General features: G+C 40.3%; 2 protein-coding genes across 4 annotated transcripts in view; one reads left to right on the top strand and one right to left on the bottom strand.

Moving 5' to 3' along the window:
- Positions 1–11612, bottom strand: part of TMED5 (transmembrane p24 trafficking protein 5) — a 29865-nt gene extending 18253 nt beyond the window's left edge. The window contains exon 1 of the mRNA XM_004090005.3: positions 10979–11612. Coding sequence (XP_004090053.2) covers positions 10979–11482 — 504 coding nt within the window. The 5' untranslated portion in view covers positions 11483–11612. The remainder of the gene's footprint in view (positions 1–10978) is intronic.
- A 28-nt stretch (positions 11613–11640) lies between these two features.
- The window catches only part of CCDC18 (coiled-coil domain containing 18), a 100602-nt gene continuing 97341 nt past the window's right edge, over positions 11641–14901 (top strand). For 2 of the 3 annotated variants that reach the window (XM_012500463.2, XM_003260057.2), the window contains exons 1-2: positions 11641–11806; positions 14304–14439. In XM_012500463.2, the coding sequence (XP_012355917.1) occupies positions 14306–14439 (134 nt within the window). In that variant the 5' untranslated portion in view covers positions 11641–11806; positions 14304–14305. Of the gene's footprint in view, positions 11807–14303; positions 14440–14901 lie in introns of those variants that run through there. The other variant, XM_030825037.1, reaches the window with a different exon arrangement.

Here is a 14901-nt window from a genome sequence, read left to right as displayed (position 1 = left end):
GGATAAAGAGCGGCATTACTGGCCAGGGATGGTGGCTCACGCCTGTAATCCCAGCACTTTGGGAGGCTGAGGCAGGCAGATCACGAGGTCAGGAGATCGAGACCATCCTGGCTAACACAGTGAAACCCCATCTCTGCTAAAAATACAAAAAATGAGCTGGGCATGGTGGCACGTGCCTGTAGTCCCAGCTACTTGGGAGGCTGAGGCAGGAGAATCTCTTGAATCCGGGAGGTGGAGGTTGCAGTGAGCCGAGATGGCACCATTGCACTCCAGCCTGGGTGACAGAGCGAGCAAGACTCTGTCTCAAAAAAAAAAAAGGGGGGGTGGGGGCATTACCTATAATGAATGGGTCAACTTTCCAGGAAGACATACCAATCCTTATGTGTATACACCTAACAACAATGTATCAAAATATGTGAGGCAAAAACTCAAAGAGCCACAAGAAGAAACAGAAAATCATTACTATAGTTGGAGACTGCTACATCCCTCTATCAGTAATTGACAGATCCAAGAGGCAAAAAATCAGTAAAGATATAATTGAACTGAACAGCACCATCAATCAACTGTGTCTAATTGAATCTTGAGAACTAATCAATCCAATGACGGCAGAATAACATTCTTCTCAAGCTCATATGGAACATTCACCAACACAGACCACATTCTGGGCCATAAAACACACCTTGATTTGTGCTGTCAGACCACAGTGGATTTAAGGTAGAAATCAGTAACACAAAAATAGCTGTAAAATTCCCAACTATTTGGAGATTAAACCACACATTTATAAAGAACTCATGGGACAAAGAAGTCTCAAGATAATTTTTTTTTTAACTCCAATGAAATGAAAATACAACCTAACAAAAATTTGTGGGATACAGAGAAATCGGTGCCTAGAGGGAAATTTATAACATTGGATGAACTTATTAGAAAAGAAGAAAGATCTAAAATCAATAATCTAGACATCCACCTTAGGAAGCTAGAGAAAGAACAGTAATACAAACCTAAAACAACCAGAAGAAAAACATTAGAGCAGAAATCAAGAAAATTGATAACAAGAAATCAACCCAGAAAAAAAAATAAATCAATGAAGCAAAAAACTGGTTCTTTTAAAAGATTAATAAAACTAATAAACCTCTAGTCAGGCAAACCAAGAAAAAAAAGAGAAAACACACTGAACACTAATATCAGAAATAAAAGCTGGGTCATCATTAATTATCTATGGACATTAAAAAGATAATAATGGCCAGGTGTGGTGGCCAATGCCTGTAATCTCAGCACTTTGGGAGGCTGAGATGGGAGGATCACTTGAAGCCAGGAGTTTGAGACTAGCCTAGGCAGCAAAGTGAGACCCTGTCTGTACACACACACACACACACACAAAATTAGGCAGGCATGGTGGTGCATGACTGTAGGCCTTGGTAGTGCAGACCAATCAGCACTCTGTGTCTAGCTCAGGGTTCGTAAATACACCAATTGACACTCTGTATCTAGCTAATCTAGTGAGGACATGGAGAACTTTTGTGTCTAGCTCAGGGATTGTAAACGCATCAATCAGTACCCTGTAAAACAGACCAATCGGCTCTCTGTAAAATGGACCAATCAGCAAGGTGTGGGTGGGGCCAGATAAGAGAATAAAAGCAGGCTGCCGGAGCCAGCAGTGGCAACCTGCTCAGGTCCCCCTCGACACTGTGGAAGCTTTGTTCTTTCACTCTTTGCAATAAATCTTGCTGCTGCTCACTCTTTGGGTCCACACTACCTTTATGAGCTATAACACTCACCGCGAAGGTCTGCAGCTTCACTCCTGAAGCCAGCGAGACCACGAACCCACTGGGAGGAACGAACAACTCCAGACATGCCGCCTTAGGGCTGTAACACTCACCGTGAAGGTCTGCAGCTTCACTCCTGAGCCAGCGAGACCACGAACCCACCAGAAGGAAGAAACTCTGAACACATCGGAACATCAGAAGGAACAAACTCTGGACACGCTGCCTTTAAGAACTGTAACACTCATCACGAGGGTCCGCAGCTTCATTCTTGAAGTCAGTGAGACCAAGAACCCACCAATTCCGGACACAGTGGAACATTATTAATAAATCTATACCCACAAATTTGAAAACTTAGATGAAACAGGCCAATTCCTTGAAAGATACAAAGTACCAAAACTCATACAAGGAGAAATAGATAACCTGAATAGGCTTGTATCTGTTACAGAAATTATATTGATAATAACCTCCCCCAAAAGAAAGGACCAGGACCAGACAGTTTCAATGGTGAATCCTACCAAACATTTATGGACAAAATGATACCAATTCTCTAAAATCTCTTATAGACAATAAAGGCTGAGGAAACAATTCTTTACTCATTCTGTGAGGCCAACATTACCTTAATACTAAAACCAGAAAAGACATTACAAGAAATGGAAGCCACATACCAGTATCTCTCAGGAACACAGATGCAAAAATCTTCAACAAAATATTAGCAAAGCTAATTCAACAATGTAAACAAAGAATTACAACCATGACCAGATGGATTTGTTCCAAGAATATAAGGCTGGCTCAACATTCAAGAATTATTTTGTGTAATTCATCACATCAACAGGCTAAGGAAGAAAACTCAGATGATCACAGCAATGGGTATGGAAAACATATTTGATAAAATCCAATATCAATCCATGATATTTAATATTAAAAAAATCTTAGCAAACCAGGAATAGAGGGGAACTTCCTCAACTTAAGGAAGAACATTTACAAAAATCCTACAGCTAAGATTACACTTAATGGCGAGAAAGTAGAAGCTTTCTCATTAAAATCAGAAACAAGACAAAAATGCTACTCCCTCATTACTCCTACTCAACACCATACTGAAAGCTCGAGCTAATGTAATACAACAAGAAAGGGAAAGAAAAGACATACCTATTGGAAAAAAAGAAATAAAACTGTCCTTGTTCACAGATGATGTGATAGTCCATGTAGAAATCCTAAAGAACTGCCAAAAAAAACTCCTTCTGGAACTAATAAGTGATTATAGCCAAGTCTCAGTATACAATATTAACATACAATAGTCAACTGCTTTCTTATACACCAGCAACAAGCAACTGGAGTTGGGAATAAAAAATACAATACCATTTACATTAGCACTAAAAGAAAAAAAAAGAAAAAAAGAATTAGGTAGAAATCTACCAAAATATGTACAAGATCTATAATCCCAGTAATCCCAGCTACTCAGGAGGCTGAGATAGGAGGATCCTAAGCCCAGGAGTTTGAGACCAGCGGAGTTACACAGCAAGACCTCATCTCAAAAAAGAGAAAACAAATTAGTACATTGTTGGTGGGAATGTAAATTAGTACAGCCCTATGGAAAACAATATGGTGGTTCCTCAAAAAACCACAAATACAACTACCATATCATCTAGTAATCTCACTTCTGGTATACATCCAAAGGAACTGAAATCAGTATGTGAAAGAGATATCTGCACTCCCATATTCATTGAAGCATTATTCACAATAGTCAAGACATAGAAACAACCTAAGTGTCCATTAATGAATGAATAAAGAAAATGTGGTATAGATACACAATGGAATACTGGAGGACATTACACTAAGTGAAATAAGCCAGGGACAGAAAGACAAATACTGCATTATCTCATATGTGGAATCTAATACAGTTGAATTCCTAGAAGTGGAAAGTAGAATGATGGTTACCAGAAGCTGGGGGTGGGGGGCTTGGGGAAAGAGGGAATAGGGAGTTGTTGATCACAGAGTACAAAGTTTCAGATAGACAGAAGGAATAGGTTTTGAGGTCTATTGCACAGGAAGGTGACTATAGTCAATAATAATGTATATTTCAAAATAACTGAGACTGAATTTCAAATAGCTCATCAGAAAAAATTATAGGCAAGGCAATGTTAATTAGCCTGATTTAATCATTACATATTGTACATATGTATCAAAACACCACACTGTGCCCCATAAATGTATACAATTATAATTTGCCAATCAAAAATAATATTGATAATAAATTTTTAAAGCTAATGAAGTAGAAGATAGAGCTGAAGAAATTATCCATAAAATAGAAGAGTGAGACAAAGAGAGAAACTATGACAGATTAAGAAGCGTGGATGATCCACTTAAACTGCAGTGAAAATGCAGAAGCAGAAAATTTAAAAAGCTACAAGAGAAAATAGAGATGAACTACAAATATATAACAAACTGACAGGAAGCTTCAACAGCTATAATCGAAGTCAGAAGACAATAAAATACTAGTTTTGATGCATTTAGGAAAAATATCTGTCAGTGAAGAATTAAGTAATTCAATTCTTTAAGAAAAGTCAAGAGAGCAGAGCCGTGAGAACCAGAGGAAAACAAATTAAGCCTGAAATCTGTCCTATTCAGACTTCCAGTTATATGAACCAATAGACTTCCTCATTAAAAACTGATTTGTTTACCTGTTGGTAAAAACTTTGTAAGGACTTTAAGGACCATGACATTTTAATTAAATAATCATATATGTTTCACCCCATCAAACCCTATATGTTTTTATGAGTATGGGAAAAGGTGTGGAAGAGTTCATATCTAGGAGAATGACAACAGGCATTCAACAGAGTTACAAATAGTTTTTTTTGAGACGGAGTCTCACTCTGTCGCCCAGGCTGGAGTGCAGCGGCGTGATCTTGGCTCACTGCAACCTCTGCTTTCCGGGTTCAAGTGATTCTCCTGCCTCAGCCTCCCAAGTAGCTGGGACTACAGGCACGCACCACTGTGCCTAGCTATTTTTTTTTTTTTTTTTTTTTAAGAGAAGGTGTTTCACCATGTTGGTCAGGTTGGTCTCCAACTCCTGACCTCATGATCCACCCACTTTGGCCTCCCAAAATGCTGGGATTACAGGCGTGTGCCACCGCACCCGGCTTTTTTTGCTTTTACATCTTTGTATTGTTTGACTTACTCTAAGGAGGTTGTATATTACTTTTATAATAGGAAGTAAAAAAATTCATAAAGGAGACAGGTGTGGTGGCACGTGCCTGTAGTCCCAGCTACTCAGGAGGCTAGTTGAAGTGGGAGTATCACTTGAGCCCAAGTTCAAATTCAGCCTAGGCAACATAGTGAGACCCCATATCCCTCTTTTTTTAACTTTTATTTTAGGTTTGGGGATACATGTGAAGGCTACATAGGTAAACGTGTTAAAAACCACAATTATTTTTGCACCAACCTAATATTTCATCACCCAGATATAAGGCCCAGTACCCAATAGTTACCTTTTCTGCGCCTCTCTGTCCTTCCACCCTCCCTCAAGTAAATCCCAGTGTCTGTTGTTTCTGTCTTTGTGTTCATAAGTTCTTACCATTTAGCTCTCACTTCTAAGTGAGAACACGTGATATTTAGTTTTCTGTTTCTGCGTTAGTTTGCTAAGGATAATAGCCTCCAGCTCAACCCATATTCCCACAAAAGACATGATCTCATTCTTTTTTATGGCTGCATAGTATTCCATGGTGTATATGTACCACATTTTCTTTATCCAAACTGTCATTGCTGGGCATTTAGTTGATTCCATGTCTTTGCTATTGTGAATAGTGTTGCACTGAACATTTGCATGCATGTATGCATCTTTATGGTAGAATGATTTGTATTCCTCTGGGTGTATACCCAGTAATGGGATTGCTGGAGACCCTATCTCTTAAAAAAAAAAAAAGTATATATACACACAGACACACATAAAACCCAAATATATATATTAAATTATTAAATATATTATTCTCCCCAAAACCCACCCATTTATATATATATATATATACTTATATAATACTTAAAAACCATTTGTATATATATATATATAAATGGACCGCAAAGGTATCTTTCACTCTTCTTCCTTAGTATCTTGGCACATGTTGTTCTTTCTAATCCATTGTCTTGTTCCACTTACTCCCTTATGCCTATATATATATATATATATACACACACACACACATACACATATATACATATACATATATGGCTTTATATATATATATACATATATGGCTTTTGAGTTTTTTAATATACATATTTATATATACATATACATTTATATGTATATGAATATATATTTTATATATGTATAAAATGTGTGTATATATAATAGATATGTGTGTGTATATATATAAAACAAAAAATAATAAATACTCAAAAGCCATTTTTTCCCAAAGATCAATAAAGTAGTCCTATCTACTTTATACATATAATATTAGGCATGTATACCTGTAGATAAAATGGAAATAGGAGATATTCCAAATGGCATCAGGTATATTATACAAGTAAATTTTAAAAATTAGATGAAATGGCCAGTTTACTAGAAAATATTGAAATTTGGCTCTATACAAAAATGAAAGACTAATAAAAATTTTAAAAAATTGATATAGCTATATTCTCCCAAAAACCCACCCAGATTGTTACACGTTTGGTAAACGTCTGGTTCACTCATTCAATAGATACTTTTTAGTGCCTATTATGCCCTTAAAAAGGTATTGTTGTTCTAGGCTCAGGGTTTATTTTCTAGCTAACATTTTTTGAGTGCTTATTTGGTGCTAGATACCATTCCTTTTACATGTATTAGCATATTTATTCTTCACAATAATATATAGTAAGGAGCAGGTGATTACTGTTAAAGTATAGAAACTGGTACAGAGAGGCTCAATACCTTGTGGCCAAAACGATCTTTTAAAAAACACAGATCAAGTTAACCTGCTTATAACTATTCAGTGGCTTCTTACTGGTCTCTGCAAAAGACCCATATCCTTAACAAGGACCTAAAAGCCCACAATGATTTGGTTGCTGTTGCTACTGACTTCTCTAGAGTAGACTTGTACCACTTTTCTCTCTCTGTATCCTGTCTTTCAGGACCTCAAAGGTATCTTTCTCTCTTCTTCCTTAGTATCTTGGCACGTTGTTGTTCTTTTTTACCCATTGTCTTGTCCCACTCATTCCCTTATGCCTAGTGAAAGCCTGATAATTCTGTAGATCTTAACTCTACTTCTGGATGTCTTTCAATTTCCAGATAAAATGAAGTCCTCCTACTGAGCCCACTCATAGTCTTATGAACTTACCTTCATTACCCCTATTAAATATTTTGACATGTATTTGTGTAATAATTTGATTAATGTCTGTCCCCATACTTGATTGTATGAGGGCATAGACTACACACACACACACACACACACACACACACACACACATATTTTTTTGAGGCAGGGTCTCGCTCTTGTCACTGAGGCTGGAGTGCAGTGGCGTGATCACAGCTCACCACAGCCTCAACCTCCTGGGCTCAAGTGATCCTCCCACCTCAGTCTCTTGTCAAGTAGCTGGAACCACAAGTGTGTGCTACCATGCCTGGCTAACTTTATTTTTGGTAGAGATGGGGTCTTGCTATGTTGTCCAGGCTGGTCTGAAACGCCTGTGCTTGAGTGATCCTCCCACCTTGGCCTCCCAAAGTGTTGGGATTACAGGTGTGAGCCACTGCACCTAGCTGATATTTTCACTCACCATTGTATCCCTAGCACCTTGGATAGTGCTGACACATATCAAGCACTCAAGAATGACTTAAATTTCTAAATGGATTATCTATTTTAGTCATAAGATACATGAATTGGCATTAAAGTTTTCAAGAACCTCTATCAATATAATGTGAGGCTAGTCAATTATCCAAAAAGTATTCTCCTAAAACCTAAAAAATAAGAAATTAGTAAAATTTTCAATATGACACAGTAACCAAGGACAAAATTAGATTGTCTGTTCCATAATATTTTAAAAACTAACTTTAAGACAAAAATTAGTAGGATGTAGTTACTGGGAAATTAAACAAGTTGGGAAATGCAAACAGGGTGGAAGATGATATTTACCCTACACATCTCACCAACACTGTCTAGGATTACAGACATTAAATTATTTTACCTCTTTCCTTAATCAAAACAAATTGTTTAGGGAGAATGTTTTAAAGGAATAGTCCCAGCCGGGCACGGTGGCTCAGCACTTTGGAGGCCGAGGCTGGTGGATCACTTGAGATCAGGAGTTTGAGACCAGTCTGGCCAACACGGTGAAACCCCATCTCTACTAAAAATACAAAAATTAGCTGGGTATGGTGGCACATGCCTGTAATCCAGCTACTTGGGAAGCTGAGACAGGAGAATCACTTGAACTCGGGAGATGAAGGTTGCAGTGGGCCAAGGTCACGCCACTGCACTCCAGCCTGGGTAACGGAGTGACAGAGGGAGACTCTGTCTCAAAAAAAGGAACAGTCCCTTTAAGAGTGACTAAAGATGTAAAGAATAAAGCTAAACCAAGCCAGCTACATAGCTATAGAGGTATAAATGTAAAATTAACATTCACTGAATATTTACTATGTGTCAGGGATGATCTATGAGCATTTTTTAATAGACCACTTTACACTGAATATGAGCATTTATTAACTCATGCTTTTTCAAATCAACTGTATGATGTAGTTACAATTATTATCTATTTTACAAGTGAGAAGATCACATAAGTTTTAAGTAGGCAGAGTCAAGATTTGAACCCAGGCTAAGGTTAAGAGCTGGTGCTTTTAAGTATAAGAGGACAGTAGTTAAAATAGATATCTTCCCTACTATGTGTGTAAATACTGAAGATTTTTTTATTAATACAGATTGTTTTCTTATCTAGACTATTTCACTAGCCTTCTAGCTGGTTTCCTTGACTCTAATTTTGCTCTCCTTAAATCCATTTTCCACACTGCATCCAGTGATCTGCTTAAATCTTAAATGGACTTGTACAAAATTAAGGAAAATCTATTCAGCATGGCAAACAAGGCTATGATTCATGCTTCATGACGCCAGCCTTCTGGCCTCTCCGATGTCCTTTTCTGCTACTCCCACCCTAGACTTTATATGTCTTAAAGTCTAATACAAACTCAGTACTTATATTGTCCACTACACACTAACCATCCCCACTTACACTATGTATTTTAAGAACTATGGATCTTTTTGTTCCCTTTTCTGAAATGCCGCTTGTTCCTTGCATTTTCGTCTCAAGCATCTTTCTGGATTAAATTTTATTTTCTCCAGGAATCCTCTTCTGAAACCCTTAGAAGTGACCCTCCTCTACTGGTACTTAGCCATCCTTTATTGAAATTACCTGTTTATGAGCTAGTAACCTTTATTAAGCTCTTTGAGAAGAGGGATTCTTTCTTTTTTTTTTTTTTTGAGACGGAGTCTCCCTTCGTCGCCCAGGCTGGAGTGCAGTGGCGCGATCTCGGCTCACTGCAAGCTCCCCCTCCCGGGTTCACGCCATTCTCCTGCCTCAGCCTCCCGAGTAGCTGGGACTACAGGCGCCCGCCACCCACGCCCGGCTAATTTTTTGTATTTTTAGTAGAGACGGGGTTTCACCGTGGTCTCGATCTCCTGACCTCGTGATCCGCCCGCCTCGGCCTCCCAAACTGCTGGGATTACAGGCGTGAGCCACCGCGCCCGGCCTCTTTCCTTCTCTTTTACCTATATCCTCCACAACCCGGGTCCCCCTCCGTCTCCCGCCCCTCCATGCACAATTCCTGGCAAGTGTTAACTGTTCAGTAAATGTTGAACTTCTGAACTTTACTGGAAATCAAGAAACACTGAGTTTTAGCCTCAGTTTTGCTCACTATGTGATTTTAGATATTTTATTCTCTGTGCTTATCGTGTGTATCTATATACAACTTAATCCTAAAGTTCCATCGTATAAAAAATTCTACAACTTTTTATTTTGCTCTGTATGTGACAGTACCTGGTATTTAAAAACAATTCTCTACATCAACTTAATAAATTAACATTTGATGACTATAGCTAACTTCTAAAAAACTGAAAGATGAAACTCATCAATGCCTTTTTTTTTTTCCTGTACTGGTACCTGAAAACATCGGAATTTGCTGTGGAACGAACAAGATTTCTTCTAAGAAATTACCCCCTACCACCATGACTACATAAAATAAGGTAATTCCCAGCAAGAATATTATGCAGATACTAAAAAGAAAACATGCTGGGCATGGTGGCTCACGCCTGTAATCCCAGCACTTTGGGAGGCCGAGGCGGGTGGATCGCCTGAGGTCGGGAGTTCGAGGCCAGCCTGGTCAACATGGTGAAACCCCGTCTCTACTAAAAATACAAAAATTAGCTGGGCGTGGTGACACACGTCTGTAATCTCAGCTACTCGGGAGGCTGAGGCAGGAGAATCGCTTGAACCCGGGAGGCGGAGGTTGCAATGAGCCGAGATCGCGCCACTGCACTCCAACTCTAGCCTGAGCGACAAAGCGAGACTCCCTCTCAAAAAAAAGAAAACAATGACACGAGGGAAATGCTTACAATGCTCAATGAAAAGAAAGGTTATAAAGCTTTAATATACGATTTGATCTTTTGAAAATAATGGATATATAACTTAAACGGAAATGTATCATGAAATATAGCAACAGCCTCTTCCAAAAAATTTCAAAATCGGGCTTAATGACATTACACGATCATAATCCAAAAACCCTTAACTGAAGCAAAGACAGTGAAGATTTGTAACATCTGAATTGTGTGAAAGGGGTGGGGGTGATTCAAACAAGTGTCATCACCTCGTCCAATGATGAAGGAGAACGTGTATCAGTTCTGCACTGTGAAATTCTCAGTATCGGAGCGTGTAGTGGCTAAGAAAAGCAATGGGCGAATTAGGAAACAAAGAGAAAAGCCAGCGACATCACCAGTTCTGGCCTCCTTCCCACCGGAGGAAAGGGGAGAAGGCGGGTAGTCATCAATTCTAGGTCCAGCCTAAGTTCTGGGTCCCCGGCCCCAGCGAGAGCCTAGCCTCGCCTCGCCTCGCCTCGTGCGCCTGCGCGGAGCGGGCCGGCTTCCGGGACGGCCCTCGCCTCTTCACCACCAGGGCCGTCCACCAGAAGTTTCTAAACGGGTGAGAGGCGACAACGCAGCGCAGCTGGGTTAACGGAAGGAGGCTGGTTTATCCTCCGCACTTACTTGGTACTCGATCTCCAGCGAGGCCTTCAGGGGCATGGGCTGGTAGAAGCACTCCTTCTGGCCGGCGGGAAGGGTAAAGGTGAAGTCGCTATCGAGGGAAGGTGTGAAGCCGGTCGCCCCAGGCAGCAGCACCGGAGGCAGAGCGGCAAGAAGGAGCACAGGGAAGGGCAGCCAGATCTTGTCGCCCATCCCTGCTGGGGCGATCCCGGGCTGAAAGAGGCGTGAGGTACTGTTGTCTCCGCTCCGCGTTTCCTCTCTGGACTCCTCGTGGTTGACAGGGAAATTTGGAGTCTGAAGAAACTCCAGGTGGCGGCCGCGGCGGCGGTGAACACTCCCTCCGAAGGAGAAGCGCAGTTCTCCAAAGGGTAGGGACTCAGGGCGGGGCCAGCAGTCTGGTTCCGCAACCGCCTCAGTCTCGGCCCCCTCAGGCCAGGCTTGAGCGCCGCCCGCCTCTCCCAATGGCGGCCTCCGGTTCCCATGGCTTCCCGCACCAATGGGCATCATGGCGGTAATTGTGGGAAATGTAGTCCCGGGCGGGCTTCGCTAGTGGGCTCGGGCGCGCTCGCGGACCACGATCCCCGGCAAGCCCCGCGCCTCCGGCGGCGCCTCCGCAGTCTGCGCCGGGGCGGGGCAGCGGCCGGGTAGGCGCGTCCCAACGGCTACCGCGGCAGTTCGAATTCCGTGCTGCCGGTGTTCGCTGGTTCTCAGAGTAGTGTCCGAGGCTTCCACGCGCAGGGGCCCGGGAGAGGGTCAGAGGCCTTCTAACGCAGACTCGAGTGCGAAGCGCGCAGTCGCCGGGTGGGTCTCTCCCCAACTACGACTTGGGTGGTGAGCGACTGCGCCTTGGCGTGGGGAAACCGGCTTACCTGGGGGAGTTTTGTTCCTTTCCCTCCCGGCACCTTGGATGCGCTGGGACTGGTCCTCGTGGTTGCTGAGCATGCTGCTCTGAACGGTTGTATTTTATTTGATGAAAAATAGGAGGCCGGGCGCAGTGGCTCACGCCTGTTATCTCAGCACTTTGGGATACCGAGGCGGGAGTATTGCTTGAGCCCAGGAGTTCGAGGCCAGCCTTGGCAATATGGCGAGCCACTGTCTCTATAAAATTAAAAAAAAAAAAAAAAAAAAAAAGAGGAAGCTGTCACTTCCGTTCCCCCCGCCCCCGCTTCTTTCAGACGGTTGTAGGATTAGCTGTGTCAAGCGATCTTGAAACAGGAGACTGCTGCATAAAGTTATGACCTGTTTCCAAAATGAGGAATCTTTTTCGACTGCGGCCCATTGTATCACATACATAGGGTATAAAAGAACACTTGTCCTTCGTTTGATGGGTGTTCGTGGGCAAACCTACAAACACATTGTTAATTAAGGCCGAAAGATGATGTTGTTAAGGTCGGTGAGTAGGATGATGTGCTTTTCTAGGTATGCATAGTCAGTGAAGATAGCCTTTTTTGAGTAACTACTGTAAATTGAAGTTAAGGACATTCATTTGACAGTAAATGGCCCACTAGGAAAGTGAAAACATTTTAGTATCAAATATATTCATTGCTACTGCAGAAGAGTTAGGGAGTTCTTTCTTTCTTTCTTTCTTTTTTTTTTTTGAGACCGAGTCTCACTCTGTCGCCCAGGCTGGAGTGCAGTGGCGCTATCTCGGCTCACTGCAACCTCCGCCTCCCAGGTTCAAACAATTCTCTCCCTCAGCCTCCCGAGTAGCTGAGATTACAGGCGCTCGCCATCACGCCCGGCTAATTTTTTTGTATTTTTAGTAGATACGAGATTTCACCATCTTGGCCAGGTTAGTCTTTAGCTCCTGACCTCGTGATCCACCCGCCTCGACCTCCCAAAGTGCTGGGATTACCGGCGTGAGCCACCGCGCCCGGACTGGGAGTTATTTCTTGCATGGAAATACACAGATGTTGAACTAAAATCTGATTTAAGATGAAATTTGTAGTACCAAATGGCATTATCGAATTTGCCCAATTTTCTCTACCCTTTTCTCCTTCACCATCCTACAGAGAGCTAGAGATGTTGAATAGATAAAGCAGGATGGGGACCTGATTTATTGACTTGTCTGCGAGAGTCTTGTCACTTAAGCAGAAGCAAATTTGTGGAAACAAAAAAGGGAAAGTGGATAGAACCAGTTTGTTAAGATTACATAGTATCTCATTTAATTTCCTGCCACTTTCTTTCCGTAAGGTGGGAGTTTTCTTTTTAATATTCCTACATCTGAGAAGTTTTGAGTGGGGAATAAATGTAGCATACCATTCTAACTGGATGAGGGGAGGAAGGACAGTTTAGTATTCGTTAATTCATTCAAAATATTGAGCTTCTCTAAGTACGTTGCAGTCCTGAACGTAATGCACAGGACTTTTAACCTTTTGGAACTTGGGATGGGATCAGAATGCTAAGAAGGGCGTTGAAGGAGGGGCCACAATGAAAAAGGTAAGTGGGATCTGAAAGAGGAATGTAATTTTAAGATTGCGCAGAAAGCTCTATAGGAGTAGTGGAGATTATAAAGCTTTAGTTTTTTATTGTATTAATTACAATAATAAAATGTGATGCTTTATTGTGTTTTTTTATATGCAAAGAAATTCGGTAGTTTCACAACCCTAGAGATACTCATCCACTGAAGAAACAAAAGCTTTTCTTCATTTATTTCTATGAGTTGACCTGCCAAATGTTATTTTGATCCCTGTGGTTGTGACTTGTAAATGTGTGTTTTTTAAATTTTATAACTATTGGGCATAGGAGGAGGAGACAACTTTTATCTGGTAATAAATTCCCTTCTAGCAAAATATGAGTGACTGTAATGATACCATTTAATCAGATGTCCAGTACTTGTAATGTGATTATGAAAGTTCAAACACCTCATATTGAAACTGATATGTAATAAGTAATAAAGCTACAATGCGACATAATTTAATGGTCTTTGCATCCTAATGACTTGGATTCAAATCTTGATTTCACCATTTACAGTTTGTATGACTTTGAGCAAGTTATTTAATGTCTGATTCTTAGTTTCCTTAACGTGGAATGAAAATGCTTAACAATTGTTAGGAAGATCAGGTATGCTTAGAAAAGGGGAACTATAGTAACTAGACCCTGGCTAAAATGAAAAATTCATTCATTGAAATTGTATTGAACTCCTTTGTGGCTTTACAGTACAGATAAATTCATTATTATTGATTTTTTGTTTTGTTTTAAACCGCCATAAAAAATTTCACAACATTTGAAATAGAAAACTAATGAGGTGAATTCTATTCATGTGAGTATTTTGACTGAAACTACAGAATCTTTCAGACAAGGTACAAGAAATTCATTTTTTTTTAAGAAATGGAATCTAGTTCATCAGATTGCTATAATAAAGACAATGAAGAGGAAAGTTTGCTTGCAAATATTGCTTCCTTAAGACATGAACTGAAGATAACAGAATGGAGTTTGCAGAGTTTAGGGGAAGAGTTATCCAGGTAAGTAAGTAAAATCACATATAGAATTCACTGTGCCTTAAATATATCAATATAAAATGTGTGGATTTCATTATGATGTATTGTTTCTAACGTGACTCTGGAATAAGCAATAATTTTCTTATACTTTTTAATATAACTTTCAGTTTAGGGAAAAATAGGAATATTAGAGAAGCCTCTTTGCATATTAAAAATACTTTCAGTGTATTAGAACTCAGTATAAAATATATATTTGGGCTTTACTAATTTTTTATGATTTTTTTGAATCTTAAGTAATCTTAGCGTAGAGGCTCTAGAAATACAGTTTGCTAGTTTAAAAGTAATTATGATTTATTTAAAATTTAGTGGAAACATTGCCTTATGTTCATAACTGTGAATCTACTTAGCAGCATTTCAGGTTTTCTATTTTCTTATTTAATGTATAGCAATTTGTAGTGAATAAACTATCCAAGAACTGAAATATGT

The sequence above is a fragment of the Nomascus leucogenys genome, chromosome 12, assembly GCF_006542625.1.
Source record: "Nomascus leucogenys isolate Asia chromosome 12, Asia_NLE_v1, whole genome shotgun sequence".
NCBI classification, from domain to species: domain Eukaryota; kingdom Metazoa; phylum Chordata; class Mammalia; order Primates; family Hylobatidae; genus Nomascus; species Nomascus leucogenys.
This window is presented reverse-complemented; position numbering and strand designations above follow the sequence as displayed.